Source organism: Panthera leo, chromosome C1, assembly GCF_018350215.1.
Source record: "Panthera leo isolate Ple1 chromosome C1, P.leo_Ple1_pat1.1, whole genome shotgun sequence".
Taxonomy (NCBI): domain Eukaryota; kingdom Metazoa; phylum Chordata; class Mammalia; order Carnivora; family Felidae; genus Panthera; species Panthera leo.
In genome coordinates this window covers 202,042,299-202,057,685 of record NC_056686.1, presented here as the reverse complement: position 1 = coordinate 202,057,685, position 15,387 = coordinate 202,042,299, and the positions used below count along the sequence as shown (strand labels likewise).

The 15,387-nt window shown below is 53.3% G+C and overlaps 2 protein-coding genes across 4 annotated transcripts; one reads left to right on the top strand and one right to left on the bottom strand.

Annotated features, from left to right (window-relative positions):
• Positions 1-3,189: 3,189 nt before the first annotated feature.
• Positions 3,190-8,763, bottom strand: RETREG2 (reticulophagy regulator family member 2). 2 transcript variants are annotated; one of them, XM_042950196.1, is made up of 9 exons: positions 8,390-8,763; positions 8,003-8,109; positions 6,980-7,010; positions 6,493-6,628; positions 6,000-6,084; positions 5,513-5,656; positions 5,262-5,356; positions 4,967-5,102; positions 3,190-4,711 (listed from the first exon to the last, which is right to left on the bottom strand). In XM_042950196.1, the coding sequence occupies exons 1-9, from the start codon at positions 8,671-8,673 to the stop codon at positions 4,086-4,088; spliced, it is 1,644 nt and encodes a 547-aa protein (XP_042806130.1). In that variant the 5' UTR covers positions 8,674-8,763; the 3' UTR covers positions 3,190-4,085. The 2 variants fall into 2 exon arrangements, with proteins under 2 accessions (XP_042806130.1, XP_042806131.1); XM_042950197.1 differs by having other exon boundaries at positions 5,265-5,356.
• Positions 8,764-8,842: 79 nt separating this feature from the next.
• Positions 8,843-15,110, top strand: CNPPD1 (cyclin Pas1/PHO80 domain containing 1). Of its 2 annotated transcripts, none has more exons than XM_042950199.1 (9): positions 8,843-9,306; positions 10,479-10,566; positions 11,047-11,155; positions 11,940-12,021; positions 12,188-12,308; positions 12,394-12,522; positions 13,126-13,187; positions 13,534-13,651; positions 13,878-15,110. In XM_042950199.1, exons 2-9 carry the CDS (start codon positions 10,498-10,500, stop codon positions 14,421-14,423), a joined length of 1,236 nt encoding a protein of 411 aa, XP_042806133.1. In that variant the 5' UTR covers positions 8,843-9,306; positions 10,479-10,497; the 3' UTR covers positions 14,424-15,110. The 2 variants fall into 2 exon arrangements, with proteins under 2 accessions (XP_042806133.1, XP_042806132.1); XM_042950198.1 differs by lacking the exon at positions 8,843-9,306 and adding an exon at positions 9,606-10,236.
• The last annotated feature ends 277 nt before the right edge of the window (positions 15,111-15,387 follow it).

Below are 15,387 nucleotides of genomic sequence, written 5' to 3'. Positions count from 1 at the left end.
CCACGTGATACATGGAAAAACAGAAGGACATTGAGGGAACACCAGGAGAGCAGGTCTGATGTGGGGGGCAAGTGATGTGAGACATCAAGGGAGTCTTTGTAGATGGAGAGTGTCCTAAAGTACATGTTCAAAGACAAGTGAAGTGTTTGCCAAACAGAAGGATGGGGTGTGTGTGTGCAAAGCAAGGGTGGGGGAGGACAAGCTGTGTGGGGTTTGGTGCTGTAGTGTAAAAAGCAAGACAGGGCACTCCCAGTGTTGGCCCACTGAAATAAATTCCCTTCTAGTTTCACCACCAAAAAAAAAAAAAAAAAAAAAAAGGCAAGACAGGGCAGGGACAGATCTCAGAGGCTTTTAAGCCATACCAGGGAGCTTGAATGAAAGTTTGTAGGAGAGCCTTTGATCAATATTAAATGGCAGAAAGGCTTACCAAATTTGCATTTTAAAATAATCTAGCCATATTTCGGGGCACGAATTTCAGTGGGGGACAGGAGTGTGGGCAGGGAAACTGTCACACTGTGCCAGATGAGTGATGAGAGAGATGTGGATCAGGGCGGTGATAAAAGTGACAGAATCAAGAAGTAATTAGGACATCAAAATAGCAGCAACTGGTGACTGGGTGTGGGATGAGGCAGATAGTAGGGCTTCATGGTTGGTGATGGCAGCAAGCAGGATGGAAAATAGAGAAAAAGCCCATCTATTTAGGGGAGGTGGGGGTGGAGGGCAGAGCGGAAAGAGGGTGTGTTGAGCTTTCAGTATGCTGAGCAGTAAGTACCTAAGAGAGGTTCAGGTGGAGATGCCTCGTTGGAAGTTCTGGGCAAGGAATCGCGTTAAGATGCAGAAGTCATCAGCACGTGAGTAGAAACTAAATGGGTAAACGTGTGAAATTGCCCTGGCAGTGGGAAGAAAGATGAACCAGTGACAGACTTGACGATCACCAACATTTAAGGGAGCAGGAAGGAGTCCAAGGAAACTTCAGTCAGACGTTAAAAGCAAAGCAACATGGTGGTATGTTATTGTCCTTCCACGATGGAATGGACGGTTCTTGATCTGTTAATCCTTGATCTCTGTACTTTTAAAGATCATTTAAATCTACTCCATTTTGCAATATCCTTTGACCAGAAAAACAAATTCTGCCAAGCACTATTATTAATCAAATTCTTGTCAAAGATTTAATCTCTGCCCTCTGAAGTCCTACAGATAACCCTTCAAAGTTTGAAGGCAGCTAATGTGACTCAGCTCAGCTCTCTCTTTTCTTGGGACAACATTCTCTGTTCCCTCACCGGTTCCCCAGATGACGATTTTCAGCCTTCATCTCTGGTGATCCTCTACTGGGCACACTGCACTGTGTCAGCTTGTCTATGAGTGTAGGAAGCCATCCCCTGTCAGTATTCTAACTTGTGCACAGCACACTACAGGTATTATCTTCCTTGCTTGGGAAACTCTATTTCTAGCAATGCAGCCTAAAATTAAGTTTATGACCAGACACCTTACACTGTCAGCTGTTTGAATGTATAGTTGACTAAAGCGCACTGCCCTTCCTCCAACATAAATGTAATCGACTCTTGTGGCCCCAGCCTGTACTACTACTGGTGATTTTTGTTTAGCCTAAATTGTAGGTTTCACATCTCTGCCCATTTTTCTTTCACTCAGGAAAAGCTTTCTTCTTGTCTCTTTCATCATGGGCAGGAAATAGCCAGGACACCTGATAATGAAAAAAATTGTAGACAAACATGTAGCAACCATCAGACCAAGGTGAATGTCAAGAATTGACCCTCATGAACTTCAAATCTATGGCGAATGTTTTGATCCAAGGCTTTTGGCTCTGTCTTCAGACTGTAAGTGTAAGAAGGAAATGGGGGTGTCTGGGTGGCTCAGTCAGTTAAGCATCTGACTCTTAATTTCAGCTCAGATCATGATCCCGGGGTCATGGGACCAAGCCCTGCATCCGGCTCAGCACTGGACACGGTGCCTGCTTGAGATTCTCTCTCCCTTTCTCTGCCCCTCCCTCCTCTCAAAATAAGTAAACAAAAAATTCAGTTAAAAAAAATGGATTCAAGGTGACGCATATGGCAGCTATTGTCTTTCTGATCAGTTAATTCTATTTTTCTTGAATCTCCTGTTTGTTGATTAGAACTCTATTTTTTCCCTTCTGAGACCGCCAGATGATTAGAAGTGCATGGTCCTTTGGAGGCAGAGGACAGGGCCTCAATCAACCCTAAAGGATGGTCTCTCAGGAAAAGATGAAATAAATGGAGGAAAATATTCTCACGTGCTTAGGAGAGACATGGCATGGGAGTCAACCCCCCAAAATCAGGCAGCCTTGCAGTACAGGATGCTTCCAGCTGAAGGCAGAGAACGTGAATTTCTCAAAGAGGCCATCTGCTCAGTTCAGGGCTTTCTCTAATGTTGTTCTTCCCCCTAAAGAGCAAGGATTCCGGAGTCCACTCTACGAAGCTATTAGATTGGTTCTCTATAGTTCCTACATCCTCCAACACCTCCCCATTTGCGCCCTTTTAATGAACAGGGGCTTCCTGTTCCAGGGCGTTCGCTGGAGCCAAACTGCTTAAGTTTGGATCCAGACTCCATCATTTACTAGGACTGTGGTCTTCAGGAAAGTTAGCCCACCTGTAAAATTGGAGTTGCTATGTGTCTCAGGATTAGGAGGGGAAACTGAGTTAATAAATATAATAAACCTCTTGGAAGAGTGCCACGCACATATTCTGCTTTTGATTCGTACTATTTCTTCAGTGTTCCTTGGACTCAAAGCAGTTTTGATATGGGTATAGGTCTTGTTTGGGTCCCCAGTATAAACAAGTCACGGTTGAGCGAGCTAGTTGTGAATATGCGCACGGGACAGGACTTGTGGGGACACTGAGGTTGTAGGCAACATGGCAGAAAACGATCGTTCTGGTCCTCGATTTGTACTGACTAGGAAGACGAGGCAGTTTCCTCCTGCGTACACTTTATTCACACATGCTAAATCTCACTGTACAGATCACTCTGTCAGGGAAGATGACTAAGGGCAAGTTAGGGCTGTTGGGGTAATCCTTGCTTCTGGCCTTGTTTTGCACCAAGGTAAATAAATAGCCAGGAACAAGTCTGAGGGCACAAGAGTGAGGGGTGAGGGGTGAGGGAGGAACAGAGCAGTGTGGGAGGCAGCTCACAGCGAGGCAGGCAGGCAGGCAGCAGTTCTAGCCAATCAACACTTTATTTTTCCACTCAACACCTGCACAGATGTTACTGTCCACTTCCTGACCCTAGTTGGGGTCCCACCACACCAGGACCATTCACGGCCCAGAGAGCGGTCGCTTTATTCCTTCCTAGAGTAAGAGGACCCTTCATCCCAACAAGACGGAGCTCCTGCTCACTAATGCAGTGCTGGTGCACATGCTGTGGGATTCCCGCTCTCCTCCCTCATCACGAAAGGCTGGGATGATCTAGGGCGAGGGCGCGGTGCAGGTTATGTGGGCTATAGTGACGTTAAGTGCATAACCACCGGCCTGACCCACCACCCCAGGTTTAGTCTGTACCACCCAGACAGGAGCCTCCCTAAAGCTTAGCCACCACCTGCTGGGAAGGAGCCGGCAAAGAGCGGGGATGGAGCTGCTAAGGACAGGACACAGGCAGGATATAAAAAGCAGAGAGGAACACGGGACAGGAAAGACAAATGGTCAAGTGCCCAAACTAAACAACCAGTGGGACACGAGGACAGAGCAGCACAGGTCCCTGAGGATAGGAGGAAAAAGAAAGGGAACGACCACCAGGGCTGGAGGCATAGTGGAATGAGAGTAGAGATGAGGCAGGGAGGCAAGTGCAGGCTGTGGGAAGGACTTCCCTAGCCCTGTTCACATCCACTAACCCAAGTGTAAAATTATTTACAAACTTAAAACCAATCCCAGGCACGGGCACTGTTCCAGGCCTGGGACAGCAGGCAGGCAGGCAGGCAGGCAGGCAGAGGGTGGACTGGCTACCATCTGACAGCCAGCTCCCCCATGTACGACCCCTCCCTAGAGTAGGGAAAAGAGGAAACGGTGACGTCCCTGGCCAGGAAACCCTACTGTGCCTGCAACTCCTTCCCCTGTGGCTCATGGCTCTGCCACGGCCTGAGCCTCTTGGTCTGACTGTACCAGAGAGAGGGTGTCGGGCCCTAGGGATGGAGGGGGTGGAGCATCAGGGAGCTCTGAGGGTGTCTCTGGCCCCAACCCCAGCTCAGCATTCAGCTGCTCCAGCTCCCCCTGATCCAGCAACTCGAAGTCCTCAGTGGTAAGTGCCTCTTCTTCCTCAGGGACAGACAGGGGCTGGGGCAAGTCCTGGGGAGGAGGTGGGAGCACTGAGGGGGAGGGGACCGGGTCACTTTCGGCCAGGCAAAGTAGGGGTGACAGGGTGTTCGGTGGAGTGGGGAGGTCACCACTCACTGCCTCCGGGCTCAGTGTCTCCGCTGGTCCTCCAGGGGAGAGCTTCCCTCCATGTGTGGGAGAGCCTGCCCCGTTGAAGTGCGTGTTCACAAAGTGAAGAGGGGACGAGAGCCGAAGCAAGGTTTCCTTGGCTACCACATCTTCCTCCTCTTCTTCCGAGTCCAGGTCTTGCCTTGAGAGGGCCTGAGGAGGGCCCAGCAGGTCTTCAGGAGGGACTGGCTCCGTCTCCTCTCCCTCCCCCAGCTCCCGGCTCAGGGCTTCCTCTGGCTCACTTGGCAGGCTCTGCTGGTCCAAATCTATGCAGAAAACAAAGAGTCAGGAATGGGCGGATGGGCCTGCTGTTCTGAACTCTCACAACAGGCAGTCAATTCAAGGATGAGAACTCAGGACATGGAATACTGGACCAGGCCTTAGGCGTTAAGGTCTTTCAGAGCTTGAAGTCGAATTACAGGATCAGTTCCCAGAAAAAACATTTCTGGGGGTGATAGAGAACATGGCCAGCATCCACAACAGGGAACAGGAAGACTGGGAGGACAAAGAGCTTCTCATACCCTCTGAGACATCAGTTAGCTGTGGAGTTGTGGCCCGGGATACAGAGAAGCCACCACTCTCCAAGATAGAAGCCTCCTCGTCTGACAGCTCTGAGTCTGTTATGGCCAAGGCCAATGCGGTTTTCTTCACATCCACCTGCAGGAGAACCCAGATAACAGAACAGATGAGAAAATAAGAGAACCGATTTTTCAAAAGCACCCCCACCCACTGCCTCCCACCCTCTTGAGAAGTAGCTGCTCTGAAGCAGATTCTCCTCCAGCCTCTACTTGGCATCCCATCTCCCTTGGACCTCACCACCGGGGAGAAGCCAGCCAGTTCTGCTTCGCTTTCACTCTCTGTCTCCGCCAGTGGCTCATCACCTCCAGGGGGTGCATTCTTCCCCTGCCGCTCTAGAGAAATAACAGCAGGGCAGTGACCAAGCAGAGACGGTGGTGGGGGACAAACGTGGTCAAGAGACTAGAGAGTATCTAAGTTCCAGGGCACTTCATGAGCCATAAACCGATGCCTTCCCCCATACCCCCCTCCTGGGCATGGGAGCCCCTTACTCTTCTTGTCGTGTTTGTGATGCAAGGCATCAGCTTCTGCCTTCATGCTGTAGTCCAGCTGCATGAGCAGGGGCTCGAGGCGAGTATACATCCTCTGGATCAGTTCATGATAAACCACCAGGGGCCACAACAGGATGCTCAGCACTGGAGGTTAGAGAGTCCACTCAGGGCTTCCTATGCCTATTTCCTGAGGGCCCTCATGCAACTGGTCCCTAAAGAGAAATTGCTGAAGGCTTTCTGGAGGCTGGACAAACCTTCTCCCTCCACATCTACCACTCTCCTGCCCAGATGACTCTTCCACCATCACTAACACTCCAGCATCCCCTGGAGATCTCCATAAACAGATCATCAAAAAAAAAAAAAAAAAAAAAAAAAAAAAAAAGAGAGAGTGCACCATCCTCCCTTAGGGCTAGCCAGTCCCTTTGACCCAGTCCAAGGAAAGAGAAGGAACCAGCTTTGGGAAAGGCAGGGGTTAAAGTCTACTCACAGACAATGTAAGAAATCATAATCCCCGGAACGTAGTGTCCCAGCACAGCCAGTACAGCACAGCCAGAACAAACTCGAGCACAGAACTGCAGAGAAGAGAACAGGGTCTGAGAGGTATATGCCCCACTCATCTGGGCAAGAAATTGCTGTTCAGCTGGTGGAAGGAGGGGTATGCCTTCTGGGGATGCAGCGATCTAGTCTAGTCAAGAGAATGCCCAAGACAACCAATTCAGTAAGCTTACAATAGACATCATCAAATGCCTACAACTCAGACTGATATCCCTTAACAGGAAACAGTGTCAAAACATCACAAACTTACTCTCTGAAATGAGACTACTCCTGTACCAGGCTACTCGCTGCATGTGTTGCCTCAAAAAGGCCCCCAACCCTCTTCCTTCAGTGTCCAGCCAGGGATTTCACGTTACTACTCCCCATTCCCCTACCTCTATTTCCCCACAGTGCGGGAAACTGTTATATGACATGAAAGAGGTTACCTGAGCTGGATTCTGCCTCTTGTACTGCAGCAGCTCCTGCAGGTGAATCTGGAAGGTGAGCCAGCTCTCAGCCAGGTATCTGCACAACTCGGGCACACTCAGCAGGTGCGGCCGGGCGCCTGACCCCGCACCCTCACTGGGGAGACATGACATGACCCCTGGAGGCCTCAGACACCAGCTTCCTAGGCACTCAAATCCCTCTGAGAATGCCAATGCGATCTTCAGTCTAAAAAACTGGACAACCCCACCTCCCAAAAGGAGGCTGTCCTCATCTTGGGAAGCAAAGCCCAGAGTTCCCAACCCTTTGCCCCCAAAGCATCAGGCACCCAAACACCTAAATAGGAACCCAGGACCGAACTTGTTGCCAGTCCATTTGCTATGCTGGGGTCTCTGCAGACCCTGCAGTGTCGCCCTGCACTGTGGGGACACTGGCACCAAAGCAAAACAGGGTTTGGGCATTTGTCTTCAAGAGCTGGCCTGCACTCACCTGTCAGAGTGGGGCTCCTCTGGGGATGATGCTATAGAGAGAGGTGGGGAACAAGTTATTGAGTGGTAGGGCTCTGGGAGACACTTCCCAGGGCAGAAACAGTTGCCCCTCCTCTGCATTCCCAGAGCACCTTCAGACACCAAGGTACGAAAAGTTACATTGTCATAATTGCTTCTATTTACACAACTGTCTCCCTCTTTAATCACTTTCTTTTAAAGATTTCTTTATTATTTCTAAGTAACCTCTACACTCAACCTGAAGCTTGATCTTACAACCCCGATATCAAGAATGCTCTGAGCCAGCCAGGTACCCCACACTTTAATTTTTTTTTAAATTAATTTATTTATTTTGAGAGAGAGAGCACACAAGATGCGTGCATGGGGGAGGGGCAGCAAAAGAGAGGGAGAGAGAGAAAGTCTCACGTAGCCTGACTTGGGGCCCGATCTCACTGCCCTCGGGATCATGACCCGAGCAGAAATCAAGAGTCAGACACTTAGCTGACTGAGACCCTCAGGTGCCCCTAAACTTCACTCTTTTCAAACACACCTTATTCGTGTTTACATCCCAAGTAGCTCACACACAGGTGACATCTAATTGCTCCAAAATACCCATTCAGTAAATACAGGCATAACAACAACAAAAACAGAACCTAATATTCCCATGATTCCTGTGCTATCTGAACCTCTACCACGAGCACAGAACAGGTATTAATTCATTTAGTCTTCAGTTGCTTACCGACTAAATTCTATCATTCTTGTTTTATAGAAGAGAAAACCGAGGGAAATAGAAATTGAGTGGCTCTTACAAGGTCACACGCACAGCAAACGGCAGAGCAAGCAATGGAACCCAGGCAATGTGGCTGTAGAGTCTGCACTCTTAACTACTACGCTCACAGTAACACTAATTTTAAGGTGGTGCCTGGGACCCGGGGGCCTGCTGTACATTTGCCCTCACCATTCAACCCACCCAGCGGGCTCAGGCACAAAGCAAGTGCACAACGGGGCTTACTGAATGAATACTCACCTGCGATGTCAGGGAATAAGCGAGGCTGCCAGAGATCCAGCAGAAAATAGGCCAAAAGTGAGACGCTGAGTAGGAAGAAGGGCCGGAGGGACGACGAAGAGAGCAACCTTAGGGAGAGACAGGCACCTCAGCGATGAGTGGGTGAGAGGCCCCCGCATCCATCGCGAAAGGCGGAAAAGCGCCCACTGATGGGGGAACCGGAACCTCCAGGCCTACCATGAGACCCGAGACAGAGGTATGGGACAACCCCGACCGACAACAGACGGGGGAAGGGGGCCACTCCCCCGAGGCAAGTGTCAACCCCAGGAACGGGAAAGGTGCTCCCGGCCCCTCCCGCCCCCGCCCGCCCGCGCAGCCCGGCCCCGCCCCCTCCTCCGTGGCCGTTACCAGAAGAGGCCGTTGAGTGCGGCCGCCGTGACCAGGCTGTGCAGCGGTTTCTCCCACACCAGCAGCCGCTGCGCTGCCGCCAGCACTGCCTCCCAGCCGCGGAGCCGCAGCCACAGCGTCGTGGCCAGGCGTCCCACCGCCTCGGCCGTGGCCGCCTCCTCCTCCGCCTCGCCGGTGGCCTCCCCCATGCCTAGGCTCAGACCCAGGCCCAGGCCGAGGCTCAGGCCTGCCCCCGAGCCCCCACCCGCGCCGGTGTTACCACCGCCGCCGCCGCCGCTCGCCATAGCCCCGTCGCAGCCGCCGCCCGAGCCCGCGAGGAGCCAGGGCTGCGCGGCCGCCGCCGGGGGCGCGTCAGGCGGAAGGGGGCGCACGCCGCGGAGAGCGCAGCCGAGGCCGCCCAGGGGCCGTCACGTGACGGAGGAAAGACGAGCCCGTCACGTGACGCACCCCAACCGCCGGGATAGGGCGGCCCGCGCCTGCGCACAGGCGGCTGCCAGGGCTCCTATGCTGCGCAGGTTCGTATTGTGGTTGCTGGAGTCGTGATCTCCGGTCGTGACTGTGCGCTGTCCGGCTCCACGGGACCGAAGGACTGTGTATCCGTGTCTTCGCACTCCAGCCGTCTTCCTCTGCCTGTGTAGGCAGGGCGGCTAGGGAGACCCGTGCTGGCCCGGTTTTCCCAGTGTGATGCGGGCCGAAGGGGCAGGAAGTGGGCTGCCAAATGCCCAGTGTCCGGAGTAGGATCTGCTTCAGCACGGGAAGGGCGGCGGCTGTCCCATTAGTCAGTTCTTGACTTACTGGTCCTCCCAGTTCCCTCCTCTCGGGGATAAACAAACACCAGCGCGTGACTCGACTGACTCGAAAACAGCTTCACTTACTCAGTAAAGTTGTTTCCTCCCCAAACGTAAACTTTACTGCCGGCACGTATCGGAGCTTTTTCCATTCCCTTGCTCAAACGGGAGATTGGGGTCGCGGGTTTAAAAATAGAATCCTGGGGCGCCTGGGTGGCTCAGTCGGTTGAGTGTCCGACTTCGGCTCAGGTCATGATCTCGCAGTCCGTGAGTTCGAGCCCCGCGTCGGGCTCTGGGCTGACAGCTCAGAGCCTGGAGCCTGTTTCAGATTCTGTGTCTCCTTCTCTCTGTGACCCTCCCCCGTTCATGCTCTGTCTCTCTCTGTCTCAAAAATAAATAAACGTTAAAAAAAAAAAAAAAATAGAATCCTGTTTAGCTGTTGACTCTTGGGGGGGGGGATTAATTCCATTTACTGAGGCTTACAGCGTACTAGTCGCTTTGTATTTCTTTGTGACCATTTAATTTCTGCAGTGACCCTACAAAATACGTAATTAGGTTTAGAGTTCAAGCTACCGAAAGTAAGGTATACAGCAAAAAGTAAGTTTCCCTGCTACGTTTCCACAGTGTACCCACTGTTGTTTCTTCTGCGTTTTTTCCGACGCATTTTATACATGTATATTGTTCTATGTGCGTATCTTTTAAAAACATATTTGGGAGCGACTCGTCCTGCATCTTTGTTCTACTCATATTAACATCCACATTGATACGAAAAGGTCAGCCGGGCTCGTTCATCTTCAGTGTGGCGTGGTCCCCGGGGAATTGTCCCCATTACCCACCCAGACAAGGGCACGCTGGGGCTTAGTTCTGGGACTCGCCCGGGCTCAGGGCTACCAGGATTGCGAGCTTGGCTCCTCCGTGGCTGTTGGGGCTGGCGGCTGGGCCCCTCGGGCGGCAGGAAGTGCCGCGCGCTGACTCGCCGGCGACACCCCTGCGGCTACTAAACGCGGGACAGAGGCACAACACGCGCTTCGCAGCCGGGTCTCCTCTCCACTGGGTGAGGTGAGCGCCCTGGCCTCCGAGGCCCACACCCGGAGCCCGGATCGCGGAGCCCGGAGCCCGGAGCCCCGAGCCCCGCCCGGGGCGGAACAGGAAGAGGCGCCCGCCAACCCGGCCCCGCCTGCTGCCGCCGGCGCGAGGACAGGGGGCTGCGCTGGCGAAGGCGGCCGTCCGCGCGGGGGAGGACGGCGCTCAGGCGAGGGCTCCGCGGCTCCCTTACCATTCGTTCCCTTCCACTTTCTCAGGGCGGCAGGTGGCGGCGCGATGGACTTGGCCGGGCTCCTGCTGGACGAAGAAGGCACCTTCTCCCTCACGGGCTTCCAGGACTTCTCGGTGAGAGCGCGGCCCGCCCCCTCCCTGGCCTTCCTGTGCTTTAGCTCGGGATCCCCGGCGCTCCTCTCGCGGCCCGGGCGGCGCCGCGAACTCGCCTGACGGCTTGGTGCGGAAGCCGGGCGGCAGCCACTCGATCTTTGACTACTCGAGGCCCCGGCTCCTTGGGCCCTGAGGGAGAGTCGCGGGGTAGGGGACTGGAGGTAGGGGTGGCTGCCCGGGACCTTCTCCGAGAACCTCTGCTGGGGAGTAGTCAGTGGTGGAGGATTCCTCCTCCCCCCCCACCCCCACCCCCACCCCCACCCCCACGCTCAGTGTAGATAAACTACCATTGGCAAATAATCTAGAGAACGGGGCTGGGTGGGGCATGGGTCCCACCAGCAGTGAGGTGAACCTGCCGCCCCGCACCCCACTCCCAGCCTGGAGCCAGGATCTCCATCGTAGCCTTCCCTGCCTTTCACCCTCCACCACCTGCCATTTCAGTTCCTCCCTGGACACCAGAAGCTCAGCGCCCGGATCCGAAGGAGACTCTACTATGGCTGGGACTGGGAAGCTGACTGCAGCTTGGAGGAACTCTCCAGCCCCGTGGCAGGTTAGTGTTTTGTACCTGGGCAAGTAAGAAGCATGAAAATGGGGTTGTCAGCAGTCACCAAAATAACTCGGTGTACCCCATGAGCTACACCGTCTTTTCATAGCTAACTTATCGACGTCTGGTGTAAGGACTGGGTTTCCATTCCACATTTTTGTAGCCTGAGTGAGTAAAAAAACATTGCTATCTTACAGATCTGTGCCACTCTTTTTTTTTTAAGTTATTTATTTTGAGGGGGTGTGTTAGAGTGCGTGTGTGTAGGCCGGGGGGTAAGACAGCGACAGAGAGAGAGAGAGAGAGAGAGAGAGAGAATTCCAAGCAGGCTCCTCGCTGTCAGCTCAGAACCTGACAGGGGGCTCCACCTCACTAACTGTAAGATCATGAGCCTGAGCTAAACTCAAGAGTCTGGATGCTTAACTGAGCCACCCAGGCGCCCCCACTGTTGATTTGTATACGAGAAACACATCATATGTATCCCAAATTCACAAGGCACGTTTATTTTCTCAAATGAGCAAGGTGAAAGACAAATCTAGATAATTTCGGGTGACAGGGAAATAAGCCTTCCTGTTGGAAGGAGCTGAAATCCAAATGTAGAATGGGTTTTTTTGTCTCAACGTGGGAGAATTTGATACATTTTGTGACTGTGGTTCTGTCCCCAAGGCTTCAGATAATACAGATCTGGGTCTTCTGCTGATAGCACTGGGGATGGGGGTGCATGGGGGAGTTGGGGTGGTGGTGGCAAGGGAGGAGTTGTTTGCTTACTCTGCCTTCCCTTTGCCTTCTGCAGACATTGCTGTGGAACTGCTCCAGAAGGCAGCCCCCAGCCCTATTCGCCGGCTCCAGAAGAAATACGTAGCTCATGTGTCCCGGTGAGCTTGGAATTGAGGGGGACAGGGCGGTAGTATTTGGGCCCTAGAGAAAGGGGGAAATGGTTGTCTCTAAAGAGAAGGTATAAAGACACAGGGATGAGCATCATAAGAGTTATAAGTGCTGAAAGACCCTGGGGGTTAATTACTGATCCTTCCTGCCCCCCAGGGAGGCGTGCATCTCCCCGTGTGCTATGATGCTCGCTCTGGTGTACATTGAACGGCTCCGCCATCGAAACCCAGACTACCTACAGCACGTGTCGTCCTCTGACTTGTTCCTGATCTCCATGGTAAGACGCCCCCTCCCCTTCTGGGTCCTGGTGACCCAGGAGCCGGGTGTGAGCGCTTCTGATACCACCTCTGGCTGCCCTGCAGATGGTGGCCAGTAAGTACCTCTATGATGAAGGGGAGGAGGAGGAGGTCTTCAATGATGAATGGGGAGCTGCAGGGGGTGTGGCCGTGCCCACTCTCAATGCCCTGGAGAGGGGCTTCCTGAATGCCATGGTGAGTAGCTGTTCTATTTCTCACTTTGTTTCTTTGACCGCTTGTCATGTTCCCTTCATCCTTTGCTTTTCTCAGTCAGCATTCTGTAGTTTCTTTTTGCCTCTTCTCCTCGTGTCTTTCCTTATTAGTGTCTTCCCTTCCCAGCCTTTCTGGACCAACCACAGCCTTTGGAGGTTCCTGGCATGGTGAGGCCAGAAATGGAACCCCCCCCCCCCCCCGCCCCCCCCCCGCCCCACACCATTCCCTAATTCCTTCAAGCCCAACATGTTACACTCTGAGTCAGAGCTTATCTCACTGGGTTCTGATTATTTGCTTCCAGAGTTTCTCTGCCTCATGACTGTGAGCTCCCTATGAGTGTGGACCGTTCTTAGGATTATTTTCTTTCTTTGCCCTTAACTGAGGGTATAATGTGAAACCAGATAATGTGGTATCAAATGAGTTAATATATAAAAGCTCCTGGAACAGTATCTGGCACGTAGTAAGTGCCAAGAAAAGTGTCTGCCGTAGTGGCGGTTGTAGCTGCTGCCGTGGTCTTGGTTGGTTATTAAATGGCTGTGGCTCCTATCTGAACTTGGCCTGGTGCCCTTCTCTTCTTACCCATAGGATTGGCGTCTTTACACTGACCCTCGGGAGATCTTTGAGGTGCTGAGCTGGCTGGAGAGCTGGTAGGTTCTAGGAGTTGGGAAGAGGGGCTTACGGAATTTGGGGGCTTAGATCTAAACCGTTAGGGTTAGGGTGTAACTGGGGGGAGGGAGGAGACGACAAGGCGAATCTCCCAAGGTAATTGTTCCTAAACCTATCTGCCCTCTTTGTAATCTTCTTTGGAAGGGTGGTAGAACCTTATTTAAAACACAGATCTTGGGCTCGCTCTCCGTTTCTGGGCCAACAGGTAGTTTAGGAACCTGTGTGTATAACAGGTTCCCCAGTGTGGGTCCCCAGGGGAGTGAGGGTGCCACTGGGCCAGCAGCAGGAGTGTTGAAGGTGTCCTCTGTCTCTCTCCCCTTCCAACAGCGTGGCTGAGCAGCAGGGACGGCGGCGGGGCTGGTACACCTACACAGACCTGTGTGTGCTGCTGGAGCAGCCGGCCTGGCAGTTGGCCCTGGGCTCCCTCTGCCAGCGGCTGGCAAAGGTGAGGAGGGTTGGGAAAGATAGGGGCCTTAACTGGGCTGGTGTGTAGGGTGGGGTGAGCAAATGCTGAGAGTCTCAGGAGATGGGGTTTGAGAGTAGATGGCGACAGAGAGCTCTGACTTGAGCACAAGTTTCCAGACAAGGGATGGATGTGTTGAAGGCAGTCAGAAGCAGGTTTTGGGGGAAGGGTATTTGGGCACTGACTTTTCTTATCTTCGCTCCCGCAGCTGTCTTGCCTGTTAGCTATGGCATATGTGAGCAGTGTGGCCTTGGCTGTGGCGTCACTGGCTGTAATTCACCAGTCCTTGGGGCTGCCCTGCAGCCCCTCGCCCGGCCCCCCGGACCTTGGACTGGCCTCCAGGTGCCTCTTGGAACCCTGCATACCTTCTCCCGTGCCACAGTGCCTGCCATGTCCTGTTAACGTCTCCAGCTGCCTGGATGGTGACACAGGGCTGCGTTCACTCTGGGGCAGTCTTCTGGCTTCACTGACTCCTCCACCATTGCCTCCCCCAGACCCTCCTGCCCCTCCCACTCTTTTCCATAACTGTCCCCTTTGCCAGAAGCTCCAGAGAGACTCCCCAAGCTGCCACGCCTGCCATCACTCCAACCAGACTGTCTCCACTGGGTCTCCCAGCCCTGGGTACCACTCCCGTGGCCTGGCTCCACCCTGGCTCTGGAGTCCAATGCCCCCCCTGCTCCCCCCGCCCCAGCAGTGTTCCCTTTTCAGTGTCATGGAGCTAGCCCGTCTCAAGTCTTTCATTTTCCCGGGCTAGGCAGGCATTCAACAAATGCATTAAGAGGATTTGGGAATCCCTGAGAACCTAGAGGGGGAAAGCTTGATTTAGATCCTCTCTACCTCTCTGGGTCCTTGGCTGGTCCCCGTCCTCCTAGGTAATGGAGCTTAAGGGGTTGTGGGGTAGAAGGACTGAAGGTCACTCACTCTCCTAGACCTCAGTGGCTGGCTGCTTGGCCAGAGCAGCGATGGTACCAGGGAAAGCTCCAGCTTGGTGACCAGGGCCACATCACAGCCAGACAGAGGAGAAGCCCCTGTCTCTCCACCTCCCTGGGTTCTAGACTTTTGCTTTTGAGTTCCCTATGATGGAAGGGGAAAAATGGGGTGAGGGAGGGAGGAAATGTTGATTGGGGGCCTGAGTGATGTCCCTGAAGCAGGAGAGCGAGGGACTGATAGGGCCAAGGTGGGATCTGCCGAGGGAAGGCGGGGTCAGGTGGGAAACCCTCTCCACACCCCATCCCTTGGGTGTAGCCTAAAGGAGCCAGGGACTGCTGCCGCCTTCAGCCCTGCCCTTTCCAACCTCTTCTTAGTACCCTGCTCCTGGGCTTCCCTCTCTTCCAGTTCTTCTCCTGGGTGTTCTCTTCACAGGCCTCTCTGGCCACTGCTTTGTATTTGGGTTTTTCACGCTTTTGTAGAACTGAGGTTTCAATAAACAGTTTCAGTTGCATGGCTGGGATTCTTTCTTCCGCGGCAGCCCTTGAAGAATTTCCTCCCCATATCTAGATTCTAAGCTTTTCTACTTCCTGAGCCCATCATCTGGCAACTCATTTGCTCTGAGCCCCATTTTAGAACTTCCCTGTTGTTTGATGGTTACAGGATTCCATCTCAAACTTACACTCATCCCTGCTCCCAGCACTCAGGGGCCTGTAGCACTGCTTTGACTTGGGTGCTCTGGGTCACAGATGGTGACTCTATCATGCCTGAGGTTGGCCCTGTCACAAGTT

Coding starts and splice junctions, on each gene's coding strand:
- RETREG2 (XM_042950196.1), bottom strand. CDS start 8,673: ATGGCGAGCGGCGGCGGCGGCGGTGGTAACACCGGCGCGGGTGGGGGC. Junction 6,629..6,979: donor GAGGAGCCCCACTCTGACAG/GTGAGTGCAGGC, acceptor ATGTCTCCCCAG/TGAGGGTGCGGGGTCAGGCG. Junction 5,657..5,999: donor TATGATTTCTTACATTGTCT/GTGAGTAGACTT, acceptor TCTAACCTCCAG/TGCTGAGCATCCTGTTGTGG.
- CNPPD1 (XM_042950199.1), top strand. CDS start 10,498: ATGGACTTGGCCGGGCTCCTGCTGGACGAAGAAGGCACCTTCTCCCTC. Junction 10,567..11,046: donor CGGGCTTCCAGGACTTCTCG/GTGAGAGCGCGG, acceptor CTGCCATTTCAG/TTCCTCCCTGGACACCAGAA. Junction 13,188..13,533: donor CTGAGCTGGCTGGAGAGCTG/GTAGGTTCTAGG, acceptor CCCTTCCAACAG/CGTGGCTGAGCAGCAGGGAC.